Source organism: Protopterus annectens, chromosome 16.part0 (assembly GCF_019279795.1).
Source record: "Protopterus annectens isolate FY-2018-M chromosome 16.part0, PAN1.0, whole genome shotgun sequence".
In the NCBI taxonomy this organism is placed as follows: domain Eukaryota; kingdom Metazoa; phylum Chordata; order Ceratodontiformes; family Protopteridae; genus Protopterus; species Protopterus annectens.
In genome coordinates, this window is record NC_056750.1 from 319,619,043 (window position 1) to 319,635,779 (window position 16,737).

Here is a 16,737-nt window from a genome sequence, read left to right on the forward strand (position 1 = left end):
ACTCAAGGAATATATAAGCTATATTGGTAGGGGGAATGTAGATTTAAAATAAGTAAAATAAATAAAAGAAGGTAGATAGGGCTATCCTGCAACTCAATGACAGACGCATTCAGAAGTAAGACTTAAATTGCTAGTGGAAGGCAAATGAAACGAATAGTAAACTTATACTAGTTGCTCTATAGGCCAAAGGAGTAAATCCGTGTTCAAGTCCAAGTAGAATGGAATACTGGAGGCTTTGCACTACTGTTTTTACAGAGAGTCAGTTCTGTTGCGTTGATAAAATATATATATAGTTAAGGTTCCTTTTCTTGGGTAGGGAGGAATGTGTTTTCTCTAATGAAAATAAGACAAGATGTTTAGTTTCAGAAATTTCATAAACATTCCAAGGCCATTTAGTTTTATGACCATTTACACCTTGCCAGTACTCTCCCTCAGGCCATGCATCCTTTCTCCAGCAGGACTGTATCAGTCAATCCTGGAGTAAATCTGTTAAGACCCATCCACTCATCAAGCTTATGTTTAAAGGAAAACAGAGTTACAGTCAAACTGCTTAACATGTAAGGAGTTTATTCTAGAGGTTTGGCAGGTACCAATATATAAACCGGTCACTTTGCTGTGTTTATTTATCTGTTGGTGTAAACTTAGGTCCCTGGTTCAAGAACTGGTTCATCCATTGGACTTGCAGAGATGCATGATGTCCAACACAACAGAGTCTGTTATGGTATGGTACAACAGTCTGTTATGATATGGTAAGCAAGACAGAGTCTCTCCTCAAAAGCCTATAAGGCACTGAATAAAGGGATGGAGCTTCCAGCCTCTGATTGACTGCACAAGGACTTTAGGCCTGTAATCATTTGGTTAGAAACCTTTTGGGGTATTTCAATTTTTTTGATATAACTAACAAAATACTTCCTGGATGGGGCAATGTAATTGATAGGTGATCTTATCAATGCTGAGTGTAAGGATGCAGTTACTTCTTCAGACCCTGAAGATATTCCTTTTTGCAATTAGCTGTGCTAAATAAAAGGATTTCCTGACAACTGTCAAAACTGAGTTATCAACTGAAGTTCCTATGTCCTTAACTACATACACAGCCTGCCACCTTCTTTCTTTAGGCCAGAGAAAAGTAAGTGATTGGATTTAGTGTTTGCATGGATCTAAGACACCAGAGTCGTAGGTGTCTATGAACATCCCCAGAATACAAATTTCTTCCTCCTCATTCAGTGAATTTAGTTGGATATCTTGGTTCAAAGTACAATCCATTACTATTTTGGACCTTTAGTTCTCAGGCCCAGCCTATCCCTAGAGAATACAGGAATGGGCTCCCTGCATATTAATGCTAGAAGTTTTAAACTCTTATCTGATGTGAGAGCTAACAAGCGCAACTGTTTTCAATGTCAGGATCTTTATCTGGGTTTTAGCTACAGGCTCATATGGCACTGAGGTACATTTCTCTAGGACACAGTTAAGGTCCCAGGGGAACAGGGAAGACAATCCTCTTGCATGGTAATCTTAAGTGATACACCACTTTAAAGAACTGGTTGACTGATAACAGACTGGCTAAAGGCAGAGTCCAAGGAGGAAAAACTAAAACGTCTGAGATGAGCACTTCAATATGTGTCAGCCAATTTTGACCCCAAAATTTTAACTAAGGTTTTGGAGAAAAAGGGCACCATTGCTGTGCCAGGGTCCTGTCTCCCTCTCAGGCACCACTATGAAATCCTCTTCCACTTGGATAGGTAGATCTTCCACTGGCTGGCTTTCTTGCCGGAAACTATTCAGCATGCATTCTGTGTACTTGTGTCTGAATGCCATATGGCTCAAATCATACAATACATCAGCTGTAGTGTCTTCAGATTAGAATGAGAGACCCTTTGTTTTGTGTGAGCAGGTCTATCATAATGAGCAGTGCTTGAGGTTTCACCCTGGACATTTCCATAACCAGGGAGAATTACTGCTGCCTGGGCTAAAAGGATGCTATCAGAAGCATCTCTTATCTGGCCTGTTTCACTTTCTGGATCACCCTGGGAAGTAAGGAGATCAAGGGAAAGGTACAAAGACAGATCTACTCAACTAATGGTAAAAGTGACCACTGCTCAAGCTTTCTTGCATGGTGCTTTTAAGCAGAATATTTTCCTCTGCCTGTTGTATGTTGATGGAAATAGGTGTAGAGGTGGAACACACCTGAGCACTACCTAGAGAAAAGACCTGCCTGTGTTAAATCCATTTGTGTGGGTCTGCCTTTTTTTTCTAGCAAGTAACTTTTTATTGAAAGAATTTTAGATTACAATAAAAAAGACACAAAGGCAAACAATATGAATATGTAAAACTTGACAATGCAGTATGAAGCACACAAAGAAAACTATGTACATCTGTTCTCAATTGCTAGGTGTGTGGTTTATGGCAAAATTTTTTGCTGACTTGGCCAGACCACCAATGTAGTTCTCTAGCAATGCAGAGTAAGATCGGAATCATGTTCTCTGTGGACTTGGAGTGCTGGCTACAAACTTATCTTGGATACCACTGGAGCATCATCACATCTAAACTAGCTAGGGATACCACCAGGAGAGTGAAAGCAAAGTATCCCAATAGCCCTTAGGCACTGCCTAATTGTCATGTTTCTTTCTCCAGCCAGACAGAGAAAATACTTTTGCATTTGATTCTAGAAAACTGTTCTGGCAATCGAGAATTGCAAGCAGTTTAATAAATCTACTATCTGTATAAGCTCAGCAGATTCTGCCCACGTGTCCTGCAGTGACCTACAATGCCAGAGAGACAAAAGGAGAGACTTTGGAGTGATTAAGTACCATTTTGTGGTTTTTCTTGTTGCTTATTGCTATTTCTGCCTAAACGTTCGTTTTCCAACGTTTATTGCTTCTCAAAATGCTCATTTTATACTGAAAATTGTATTTATGTGCGCCTGCACTTTAAATAAGTAATTTTTGCTGTAAATTGTATTTTTTAATTGTCCCTGGCTTCCCACTCATGTGCGTCAGCCATTACTGCACTGTAAAAGTTGTTTTTTCACCTGTTTCTTCTGTCTTCCTAAAAAAAAAAATCTGGCTATTTTCCTGCCTTACTAAGCTAGAAAAGTCCAGTTTCAGATACCTGCAGATACCTGGACTGTGTTTAAGCTTCTGTGTTGGCCATACCTTACTTGGGCAAAAGGGAACTTTCTTTGTTCACCAGTGAGAGTGGGGAGCTTAGAACAGCCTACCTGTCCTTGGAGGAGTGTTTTCTGCCCAGAAACTGTAGTTTTATTGGCCATTTTGGGCTAAATTTCTCTCTCTTTAATCTTTCTGATATAAAATCCGCATTTGCACGGTTTTGCGCACCGCACAGCGGCGGTTAGGTAGGGTTAAACTATTCCCAGCTCCACTGAGTCTCTTCTTCAATTTTTCTCTTGGTACTAGCCAGTTCTTCCAGATTTAGCACTGAAATCAGTGCTTTTGGACTGGCACTTGGCGCAAAAAAAAAAAGAGTCAGAAACACTAAATAAGCTATAGTACTTGATCCCCAACAGTTGTCTGTCGAGAACAGTCAAATTACTCTCCCCACCAGGCAAACAAGAATAAGTTCCTTAACCCATTCAGGCATGTCCAAGAGCCAGCTCCCAGTGTGTTCTCCTGTGCACCTGATGAATTTGAGCATCCTGAGGCAATGTCACAACTGCCTCATGTACACAGACAACCCTCTCCTCCTACCACAAGACAGCAAAATCTGTGAGATGCACTTGCACAGCTAAACTTAAGGCAAAGCTCTCTCCAGTCATGACTGGAATTGACAGTCAAGGGGAGAAGGTACCAACCTGCAGCACATCACTTACTACACATAGACCCCACCATAGATGCAACTGCTAACCCCCAAGACCTATTCGGAGGCTCTAAATAAAAATCTGTGGAAACAGAAACCTCCAAAGCAGTCACGCAAGCAGCCTACACCCATAAAACACACCGCAATCTTAACACAACCACAAAACCAGTGTGCCGCACAACCACAACCCTTAAGGCAAAACACCATACCTAACACACTTGTAATAGGTGACTTCATAGTCAGGCACACCGATGTCCCTCTCACCAGGCAGGATAAAGAGAAGGTCACTGTCAGTTGGTTGTCGGGTGCCAGGATCCGTCACATTACCCACTCTCTCAGGTCACTCCACAAATACAAATACGACTCTGTCATTGTCCATCTTGGTGTGAATGACCAGAGACTTACCTCCCTGGACTACATGAAAAGGGACATAGAAGAGCTCTCTGATTATGTAATCAAGGCAGGTATGACCCTTTCCCTGAGTAGTATCTTACCCTCACCAAGTAGGATACCACAGTACAAGGAAAAATGATAAATTTCAACAACTGGCTAGGTTTTTGGTGTCATTCAAAGGGGATCCAGTATCTGCCTGGGATGACATGCTCGATAAGCCTCGATGCTTTGCCAGAAATGGCTTGCACCCGTCACCCCTGGGATTCAGGATACTGGCAAAGGCTCTTGCCACCCCCATAGTGCTTTTTTTAGGCAAGGCTCAAAAAACAAATCCACCACCGTAACAAGTACTAGCGACAATAAACTGAGGGTCATGCTGCTAAATGCTAGGAGTTTAAACCTCAAAAGCGATTCCAGGCTACAACTCCTACATTTTGGCCTCAAAACCCAGACGGAAATACAAAGGGAGTAGGCATATCCATATTCATCAAGGATAACCACACTTCCAGACTAGTTGCAAAGTATGATGTCTAGATCATCATCCAAGTGCAAATGACAATGGGCAAAACTGCAATACAGATTGTAGCTTGCTACAATCACCTTCCCTGCCTCAGGACACTTGCTCCACTTTCCTTGAGGTATTGGAAAACATGAGAGTCCAACCAAACACCTTTATACTAGGTGATTTAAATTACCCAAACATAAATTGGGAGAACTACGAAAGTATTAATACCTTTGCCCAGCACTTCCTGGAATACATTAACTCCAATACTCTGGACCAGCTTGTAAACACACCCACAAGAGGTAAAAATATACTGGACCTGGTCATCACCAACATGGGGGACAAATGCTCCACACCTGTGGTAAATTCCTCATTGGTCAGATCAGACCATAAACTCACCACCCTAGATATCAACATACCACCCCCATCCTCCATCCCAAAAGAAATCATGGTGAAAAACTTCTCCAAAGCGAACTTTATGTTACTCAAGATAGAGGTGGCAAACTTCGTTACTCCCACGCAGAATGTCAATATGACTGAATCTGTGATATCCTACACAAAAGCACTCTACAAAAGCACCTACATGAGTGCATGAACCGTGCTATCCCGAACAAGACCAAGACCCACTCCTCCAAAATGAGGAAACCAATCTTTTGGACCCCAGCCATAAATAAGCTCTATAATAGAAGGAAGAAATCACTGCAAAAAAAAGTAAAAACCCAGGAATGGAGGGGTTCCCTGACCAACCTTAGCAAAAAGCTAAGAACCTTCATAAAAAACTCTAAGGCGAGCTTTGAAAGAAAAATCGCAACAGACACCAAAGACCATCACAAAGCAATTTTAGCTATGTCAAAAACCTTAATAACAACTCTCTATGCCATGAGGCTAAAAAAACTCAGACTGTACTCTGTCACGTACCGGCTACTCAGAGGTGATCTCTGCCTGACATACAAGGCTATGTCAAACCCCTAATTAGTAGAAATGCTCCACCTAAGGAAAACCCAATCCACCAGAGTTACATGCTCAAGGGACATAAACCTGACATCATCAATATACAGGATGTGTTGGAGGGACAGATTCATGTCCCAGAGACTCCCCTTGCTCTGGAATAAGGTCCCCATATATGTGAGGCAGAGCTCCTCATTGGCACTCTTCAAGAGAAATCTTGATGAGTGGGTGGGAAACAAGAAATTCACCCCGGGAATTACTTCTGTGGCCATGCTTGACAGGGTGGAGGTAACTAAACCACTTGGAAGGGAGGCGATAGCACACAATTTTTGGCTAGGCTTAATTATGCCCTAGGGCCCAATAGCCTAGTTTGCAGTTTGGCAAAGGGAACCATGAGGATGCTCTTAAGAATTCCCTTGCCAAAATATGATCCTTCATTTGAGATCCTTTGGAGGCAATCTGTTAGGAAGGACACTTTCTGGAGGAGGGGGGAGGAGGAAAGCCTTCTGTCTGGAGAGTGGTGCCCAGGAGGGCCCCCAGGAAAACAATACTTTGGGCTGGTGAAGTGATGGACATCTGTGGGTTCAATGTGAACCCCAAAGAAGATGGGAGTTTCTGGGTGAATTTGAGATCCTGAAGTAGTTTGGTGGAATCTGTTGACTGTATAAGGCAGTCGGGGCCAGGTAGGGACAGATCTGTATTCCCTTGGTCCTGCAGAAAGCAACTGATAGACCCAGGCACTTTGTGAATACTCTTGGTGCAGTAGATAAGCCAAAGGGCAGAGCAAAAAAATTTATAACGACTGGATCCCACTTGAACCAAAGGAGCTTTCTGTGGGATTCCTGTATAGGAATGTGAAGATAGGAATCGCTTAGGTCCAGAGACACCATGAAGGCCTGCGGCAACAGCATGGGAAGAAGCTTTTCAAGACTTAACATTTTGAATTTGGGAACCAAGAGGAACTGGTTGAGTTTTGACAGGTCCATAGGGCAACAAGAGCCTTTTTTCCTGGGGACCAGGAATAGTCTGGAATAGAATCATATTCCATGCTGAGGAAGAGGGACTGGCTCTACTGCTCCTTGCACACAAAGATTCTGAATTTGAACTAAGGCCTCTGTCATTTGATTTAGGGAGACAACTGGAAAACCTGTGGGTTTTAATTGCTCTCGGAAAGTGAGCTTGCAGCCATTTGCAAAAATGTGTAGAACCCACGTGTCCGAGGTAATCAGGATCCAGGTATAATAGAAAAGAGCCAGCCTTCCTCCTAAATTTGGAGTGGGGGTAAAGGTAGGGTGGCTGAGTCACAGAGTCTCTGGATGTCGCTTGGGGTCTACAACCCCCTTGTCTTGAGGTTTCTGAGGTCCACTGTCTGCCTTTTTGCAGGAGTTGCCTCTGCCTACATGATTTTTCCCTTGGAGGTTTCTTCTGGCTACTTCCAGGCAGGGAGGGAAAGGACCAGTGTTTAGCTGGGAAGTTTCTACTGAACCTGGGGGGGGGCTGCACAGTTTGCATAGACTTGGCTTTGTCCTCCATATTTTTTCAGCACTTCTGCTTTTGGGCATTAAAGAACATTGATATCAAGGGAGCATCTAACAGATTAGATTTAACCTGGTCTGGAAGGGCTTGTTCTGGGAATTAAGCACGTCTTCTAATCACTGACCCAGTAGTGGCAGCTCTGCAAGATGCTTCCATTGCATCATATTCATAGTGTAGAGAATGCTTACCAACCTGTGCACTAGCATAATACAGTTCTAACAATTCCTTGGAAAGTTTTTTGTCCTCCAGGGCAGACACCTTCTGTAAGTTGGTCAAGGATAGTCTGCTGGTACTTGATATGAAACTGGCAGTTGAGGGCCCTCATAGCGAGTGTGGCAGAGGTATAGACCTTCTTGCTGAACCTATCAAGGGCCCTGCTCTCTTATCTGTAGGAAGCGGATTCCTGGAAGTACTGGCTCTGGCTCCCTTAGTTCCTGACATGATCACTTCAGGGTCAGCAGAGGGGTTTTGTAGCAAAATTTGTGGGAGCCTTGAACACGGCAAAACCAGTCTGGTTTTTGAGGACCAGGGGGTAGAGAGTCAGGCTTAAGAGAATATTCCTGGAAAAAAATCATCCACCACTTCCAGAATTGGAGGAATAGCCAAAGGCTTATGTTCTGGTAAGTCAAGGAACTCCCTAACCCTCTCCCCTTAGCCTGTGGGCAATCCTGAGCCTCCCACTGGAAATGCTGTCTCATGGCATGGAGGGTCTAACCCAAAGGTAAAATCCTCTGGTGCGGAGGCAGAACGGAGGATCTCTTCAGAGTCAGAGTCCTCATAGGAACTATATAAAGGGCCCTCTTCTGATCTAGAGTCTTCTGAGCTTGAGTCCTCCCCAGACATGGGGGAATCCTGATAAATTTCTAAAGGTTCATTCCTTTTCCCAGTTTGTCTAGACTTGATAAGAGAAAGATCTTCTGCTAGTCTGATAAGGTCCTGCTGAGAACCCTGTGGAGCGGAGTCAGAAAGCCACTCCTAGTAGGTCTTCTGTACCTAGGTCTGCAGTGAGGCCAAGGTCATAGGCTTAGCAGTGTTCGGCACCCTCAAGTCTGTACCTGGAGGATGTTGAAAATGCACCGGAGCTGTAGTGGACCAAGGCCTCATTGCCAAGTCTCTGGGCAGTGCATGCTATTCGGAAGCCAAGGCCTGCTGAGCAGTCCTGGACCCAACCAACGAGCCATTGTCGAAGGCTTGTGTAGAAGTGGATGGGAGAGATGGCATGACAGACTCCAAAAGGGTCTTGACAGAGGCCCAGTCATCAGTTCTAGAAATGAAGGGGGCTGCAAAGGCACCTCACCTTGTTCAAGAATTACAAGCCTGGAAGGAGTCAGACAGAGAAGGGCTGTTGTCCAAAGGCCTGCATTTTTGTGTCTTATATTCCTTGCACTTAGGCTGATCATATTCAGTACGACCGATGGACGCCATAAACAATGGTTGAACAGACTGTTAGCTAAGAAACACTGCAAGAAATTCAGCTCTACAACTGATAGTTCTAGTATTAAAATGTGCAGAAATGTGACAGTTAGCAACATCGTAATCAGGGCCTAGGCAAGTAACACAAAGAGAATGAAAGTCTCTGTGTGGAAGCTACTTTCCACAATGAAGACGGTTACTGACTATCTGACATGAGCAAGGAAAGAAAAAAAGTTCCCCAAAGGAGTACTTATCTGTCCGATGACACTTGTCTCTGTATGGACTGACCGACAAACTTGAATGCTGCTTCGGTGTTTCAGGTCGTTCGCGGCAAGAAAAGACTGGTGTTCTGACGCAGGCTGGCTACCTTTATACCTGAGCATACTGAAGTTGGTTTGAGCATCCACCAGCCTGGGAACTGTAAAGAATTTTCTCTGGTAGTTGGGTCAACCAAGGGTTTTCAGGGCAGGAAATCCCAATAGTCAGGACTGCTACACAAACACCAACATCAAGAAAATTCTCAAAACTTTTTTGTTCATTTATGGTACTTTTTCTACAGTCCCCCTCTGCCAAAATGTCTTTCAAGATGGATGACTAGATGACTTTGGTATGTTAGCACTCGCAGAATTACTGACAGCTTTGAAAATTTTGCAAACTAAAGTCTGCACCCTTCTGAAATTATCTGGAGAACCATCGGTCTTTGTTGCTTCTTAACGAGGCTGGAAGATATACTGATAGGTTCCTAGAAATCCTGAGTGGGTAGAGCTGCAGTGGGAAAATGGGTTGGTGTGAAGATTTAGGGATGGCTGGAGGAAAGAAATCTATGTAGTCATGCCTACTCCCCCACTTGGAAGAAGACAGAGGGGCCCCAAAAGGCTTTCCCTTGCTTTCTTCTTGAACTGCCCCCCCATTTTCTAGCTTGTTACTACCTTGAGAGAGTAAGGACCTGGTTTTGATGGGTAATTCCTGTTATACTACAGTAGGTGTGACGGGGGAGGGGGAGGTAATGAAAAAGTAATTTGACATCTTGCATTACTTTTCCCCTTTCCTCTGTTTTTTAAACACTTTGATGGTAGTGTTCCCAAAGAACAACTCTTTTTCTAAGAGGGCATTTAGGAGCTGTACTCTGACATTCTCTGTCAGGTGCTGTAGACTCAGACAGGCATGCCTCCTATCTCAAAACCTATAGCAGCTGTCCTGGATGCTACATATACAGCATTACAATGGTATTTACTAGAATACTTTATTGGGTGACTAGCGGTCTGGGTGGTTCCAAAAGTTCTGCCCTTAAGTCTCCCCAATATTCTCACCTAGTTAGTCTGGGAAGCTACATGGAACTTGGTTGAGTGTATGACAGCTGACTGCCTTGAAGAGCAAGGTGGTAGTTGTATACACTTTATTTTCAAATCTATCAAGCACTCTGCTTACTTTTTATTTTGGAAGAGTTCTGGTGGCAAGAACCAATCTGGACACTTTCTGGATCCACTGACACCACCCTCTGGATCCTCCACTAAATTCTTGTAGCGGTACTTATGGGACCCTTAGACTCTGTAAAACCTATCAGAATTTTTCTTTAGAGTAGGGCGCTGACACTCTGGTTTCTGGAAGGCTGCTAAGAAAGCATCCTCCACAGCTCCCAAGACAGGAGAAATAGCAACAGGTTTAGGGGCATCCAGGCCTCTTGTTTGAAATACTCCTTTATTCTAGTGAAAGTTTCTTCTGCAGATTACTTGAAAAAAATGGCGTCCTGTCAGTGTCACAACCCACTGAAGAAGAAATCTGAAAGGAATAGTCCACATCTTCCTAATCTTGTGCAAGTCACTAGTCCCCCTTTCTCTTAGTACAGACAACGTGAGACACAGAAGCTTCAAACACTAGCTTCAGGCTCAGCAGAACTTTCAGAAATCCTTCAGCCAGGGTGTACCACTGTCTGGGAGAGTCCGGGGTATGGGAAGACAAATAGACACCCCCCCCCCCGAATCGGAATTACAGAAGTCTGCCAGGAAGCTAGGGGTGGTGAAGTTTGCTTCACTTTGTGAGTCTTTTTATGTGGAATATTCACTCTAGGAAATTATGGCTTCAGAACAGCACCACTACACTGACATCACAGCATACCCACATCCTCTCATCAATATTGCGGATGCCCTGTCTTTCTCCGCAGACACTATAAACCAAGCTTTGGCCTTGTGTGCTCAGCCTTGGATGCTCACAGAAGTGGACTCCTGTATGATGGTCCAATAGGATGTGCTGGACTCCATCTGCAAGAAGGCCTCAAAAGGTGCATTGTTGGAGGCTTCCTGATGAATAGGCATATGGTCTAGGGTTAGCAAAAGCACCTCATCAGAAATGGTACCCTCAGACCAACCAGGAAAGTCATATGCTGGAGCCATCTCTCCCACATAACTCTCTACCTCCTTAATTTTCTTTTAGTTAGAGGGTGCTGATGGAGGCCATGGACAACCCAGTGGATGACAAAAATAACTGGTTAAAGATCTCAAGTCTCTTCGTATTCAGGTAAAAATGCTGGGACCACTGCCCACTTTGAAATGTCTTGGGATTGAAGCACTTGCAAACTGCACACTCCTGAACATCGTGGTCAGGTCCTAAAAAATGCAAAGGATGTGGGACTGTTTTTAATGAATCTGTAATAGATACACCTTCGCACATGGACAACATCAAGAAAGACTCAAACTTTATCAACATAAACAATACTTTTTCTATAATGAAGGAAATACAAACAAATGCAATTCCATCAATAGTACAGAAGATGCTACTCATGATGCTAGTATAACATGCATATGCTTTAAACGGTTGCAAGAAAGATCTAATACAGCACAGGCATAAACTTGCCTTATATTGCACATGTGATGATGTTACAGGAGAATGGTGTGCATTAAGCAAAGGAGAAAGGGTTCTGAGCTATAACTATCAGGCCAGATGACATCTTTGAATTTCAGAGTCCCCAGACAAGACTACTGCAACAGTAACCCTGACACAGCACATCTAGTTTATTCAGACACTGAGATACAAAAATATTCTATATTAACCAGACAACAGTAAGGTTTCTGGTCAGGCAAGCAGCACTACAACAACCTTATACACACTAAAAAGACAACATACTTCCTACTTACAACAGCGAATACTCATTGCCCTAACAAAAGCCCTTGACATGGCTAATTATAAAGTTTCCTACTTGATGCCCTAAATGCATACACAGTTGGTAGCAATGACTATAAAAGGTTTAGTTATTACATTTCTAACAGATGCTGCAAAGTGAAAATACGATCAGCAATTTCTTCCTGTGTTCCATTATTCAATGGTGTCCCTCAAGACTCCAGTTGTGTCACCACTATTTTTGATTCTTATCAACATATTTCCCCCTCAGATTTTCTGCAGCTTCTGCATACAGATGAAATAGTTTACTTATAGATTCAGATCTGACTACAATCAACAAAGTACAAAAGGTCCACAACTTACTTTCAAAGTGGCCAAAAGACATCACTCTGCTCCTACAAAATTATCATCTTTAGTATTCAGCAAAAACTATTCTTAGTTCCACAAAGCTGCCATATAGTACAAAACAGTCAGGAACCAATAATATCCATTACCAGGAGTCCGGCTAGACTAAAACTTAATGCCTATCATCACATAAATGAGACAAAAAAAAAAAACTTTAGGTTAGAAAAATTTCACATGTTCTCTCTCAAGTTAGAAGTACAACCTAAACGTGGACTCTTAGTCCAGCTACAGTATTGTTTACCCTTTACAGCAGCAGATTCAATAAAAAATATGTCTGCACTACAACTAGATATGCAGGTTCATGACCCTTTCTCCTAAGAGACAGCACCAGCACGGTCATACCCACACCAAACAAAAATTCCATTTACGGTTTGGTTCGTTGCTATTAAAACACTTACAATTGGACTGGTTTCCCTTTACTGCCAACTTGACTACCTAGTGGAAAATCCAACTACCATATCACACTCTCTCCTCCAGGGGGAACAACATTGCAAACCCCTCACAGTAAACTCTACTGTCCTATCCTGACCTCGACTTTTCTCTCCTTGTCCTTCAGCTATACAGAGCCACTGCCACCCACTTTAAAAGGGCTGCACGTACACCCTGAATTATGTTCCAGACAGAAATATAACTTTGTGAAGAAGATAATTATCTGAATAAACTGCTGCTCTTAAAATTAACTTAGAACTACATCATTAACTCCCACAATCAACGTCTTTATCAAATTAAAGGAAATTCTCCCTCTTTTTTCTCTACTTCCTCTCCCTCCATAAATATCACTACATTTGTAGATACTAAAGACAATGCCTGTGCATTCGACAATGCCTGTGCATTCTAACAGATTCCACCAACTAAGAGAGAATCAAATGTTTTTGTCATTCTTGTGCCAGCTAGTGTAATAACATGCAGGGTTGCCTCAATAGAACCCTCACTAACCTTCAACTGCTTCAAATTACATTTTTTTTGTATTATATTAATATGATCTGTACAATCCAGCAAAATCCATGTACTATAAAATATGTTTATAAAACTCTATTTGTAACAACTGCTCAAGCGATAAAAAAGGATCAACTAGTGTCAGTGATTTACCTGGATAACAAACTTAAATTAGTAACTAATGAACTTAAACAGTGTCACATCATTACAATGGATGAAAATCATATGGCTACTGCAAAGTAGAACGACTTCCATGGGGCCAAAACACTCAATGTCTTTTTTCCCACAACTGTTTCCTTCCCATGCCTGCTCATCATCAAGGCACCCCCTAAACGGACATTACACATTCATTACCTTACCCTCTGATTTCACCCAGTAGCAGAGCACTAATTGTCGGGGTGCATTATTCAGCCACCATGGATGATGCTTTGTGCCTACTCCAGCATCCTAGCTACAATGCTGTATGCCTTTGCCTAACCCCATTCTTGGCAGGGTAAATGCAATCTACATTTGTGGAGGCTCATAAAGCCTTCCTCATTTCAATGCATGTGGCCCCACACCACTTTGAATGTTACTACCAGCAGCAAGGCAATAGCTGCATCCCACCTCCTTCTCCATAAGACTTGAGATATGAGTCTCCACTGCCCAACACTTCATCCTAGGATGGGCCAATTCATCCTCCTCTACCAGCTCAGACAGTCTTACAAGATGCTAATATATCCTGGGTTGCCTAAGGCATAGTTGGGGCTTTATCTCTGCATGTAACTTCAGCAAAGATACTCAATGTCTTTAAGCAACAGTAATTTCAAAACAAACTTCTGCACTTACAGAAACATAAAAGCAATCTAAATAAAGCCACAGAGTAGATTTATAGGTTTACCATATCTGCCAGAAGTCAAATTGAACAAAACACTGAGATTTAAAAAAAAAAATTTAGACTTTTAAATTCAATCATATCTTTTTTTTTTTTTTTTGGAGGGGACAAACCCGGACTTCCCACCTCCCACTAATAGACTAACTCTGCAGTTATTCAGCCTCAGAGTAAAGCAAAAACACTTGGCTTCAAATAAAACATATGATTCTTTACTTTGAGGTAGGAAAACCTGGGAGTCCGTACATTTTAGTAGGGTTGCAGCAGTGCAGAAGGATTTTTCCACTGTAAAAACTGCTTGTACTGCATTATATATTTAATTTTATTTCATTCCTTAAAAGGTTGTGCAAATTGTCAAAGCCTAAACCTAAGCTTAAATATTTGAAATTCCATGATTCAATCATTTCACCACTGATCAGACAAGGTGGCAAGAATGGTGCACTTTTTTTTTTAAACAAAATACTTTACAACACTGGCTCTACTGACTCCATGGTTTAGAGTTATAGGTTCTGTCTGGCCTGCCCCCTTGTATGGAACTGTTGCAATGCACTTCCTTTAGTCAGATTAGTTAGATATATATAATATTTCAAAAATACACTAAGCTTTGAAATCAAGCTGTCCAGCTTTTTTTTATTCAAATAGTTATACTCAATTTTCATTCTGAATGGAATAATTCCAATTGTCTTAATCTGTCATCAATAGAAGAAATCAAAAGCTCCACAAACGTTTTGAAATAGTGCAAATCTCTACTGCTTTTAAGACTACAAAGAACTCAGAACGTACCCTTGGATCTGGCCGGAATTCACGTTTCCTTCGGATTCTCTTAAAAATGTCTGTCAGTTCATCCTGTTTGTTATCTTCACCACTGGCTTCTAAATTTGATTCTTCACATGTTCTAGATGATGAAGATGATGATGATGATGATGATGTAGAAGCAGCAGCTGCTTCTGATGAAGATGATTCCTGACCTGATATCAATACATCAGCTGTGGGATCATCTGCGTGTTCTATCAGCCATTCCATGGCTTGCGTTATTGACATTCTGTAAAACAAAGCATTTTTTCATTTTTTTTTCACAACTGCTGCCTTGTGTTATTTAAATCAACAATTCCTTGTCCATTTCAATTGCTTTACAATTTACACTTCTATTCTGTTTCAAAAACTTCTATTATATTTCATTTCCAACTGAAACCTCCCACCTTTTTATTAAAACGCTTTGCACATATAGTTGAATGCATGCTTATTTACTGAAAGAGCTGTGTGTGAATTTTTCCCTTCTACTTTTCTTTTGTTATGCATATTCTAGCTTTCTGTGTACATCCCCATGTGGTTTAAGCAACCCAGTTTCATCCAGTTAATGTTATACAAATTACAGCCTCCACAATGTTTATAATAAATGTTTATCAAATTCATTTAATTTTTAAAATCTAGCCTTTTCCACTTAACCCTTTAACTTTCTCTGGAATATCACTATTGCTTCTATTTTAAGCAGTTCTTAATCTGTAAACTTTAATCTACTGTAGCTGACTTAATATAATTTCATCTTTCACATACCCAGAAACCATAGTGTAAACAATGGTGTCAATGGCAAGTCCGAAGACTGAATTAAGAAGAAAAATGACGCACAGACCAACATGATGGCATTGGCATTTTTTTTTATACATCATATGGCTAAAAAGAAAGAATCAACTAGACACTAAAAAAGTGTCAAGTGTATGCAGGAATACACTTAGCATATCTATAAAAAAAATGCACTGTATGCAAAGTACAGTTCTAGGTCTATCTGCATGTATTAATGTTGCACTACAATGGATTATGAATTTTTATACCATGTCATAAGTACGCATAAATCAACAGTAGTCCAGGTCAGTGTCTGGTTGCTGAAACCAAGTTACTGTGTAATATCTGTGTAAACCTTGAAAAGTCACATACAAATTATACAGCTAATAAACTAGGAGAGATGGAGGAAATGGCATATGAGGGCTTAATCACACCATCAGGAACATAGGGCAGCAAGATCAGCCAATAAAATTCTAGCTTGTATTTTGTCTATCAGAATTTACAGGGATATGGAGTATGCTGCATGGTGAGATCACACCTGGAATAATATGTACATTTCTTCAGAACCTATAAGGATGTGGAAAAATGAAAAAGTATCCAGAAGTTTTTCAATGAAGTAATGCAGAATGGAAGGAAAGGTATGTGCACAGCATCTGGAACTGTTCAGTGTGTATTCATTAACACTAGAAAAGAGAGAGAAAGTGGATGTATGAAAAGAGAGCAAAAGATGCTGCTGGGTAAAACTGGAGTGGTGGAGGAAGCAAGGAAACAGGAGTGATAAAGAGCCTTTAGGTGCAGCTGGTGGATGTCCATGTGACAAAGGGAGATACTGCCAGCAGAGCTATCAGGAATTTTGTAAATAATTACATGTCATTTGTGAATATCAACATGATTCATATAAGATACTTATGTTACAACTGTATTAGAACTGTATGTCATGTGTGTATCAAACTTGTTTGTAAAGATGTGTGTTGAAAAAGATTTTGCAAAGGGCTTGAAATGTAAACACAGTGTGCCCTGCTGGAAGAGAGCAGAAATGTACATACACTATTAGAACTGTTTAAATGTATATATTCTAACAATGGAAATTGGAATATAGGAGTTTAACTTCAGTCCAGCAAAACTTCATAAAAATAACTGAAATTTAATTACTTTATGGCAGCTAGAGACAGAATGTATATACTAGAGAGTTTTCTGTATTGTCTTTAAAGTAAACTAAATACTACAATTCTTTTTATGACTTCAA

At 41.3% G+C, this 16,737-nt stretch overlaps 1 protein-coding gene across 1 annotated transcript in view; it reads right to left on the reverse strand.

Moving 5' to 3' along the window:
- UBAC1 (UBA domain containing 1) overlaps nucleotides 1–16,737 on the reverse strand; it is a 256,346-nt gene that overhangs the window by 108,161 nt on the left and 131,448 nt on the right. The window contains exon 10 of the mRNA XM_044058118.1: nucleotides 14,715–14,979. Within this exon, the coding sequence (XP_043914053.1) occupies nucleotides 14,715–14,979 (265 nt within the window). The remainder of the gene's footprint in view (nucleotides 1–14,714; nucleotides 14,980–16,737) is intronic.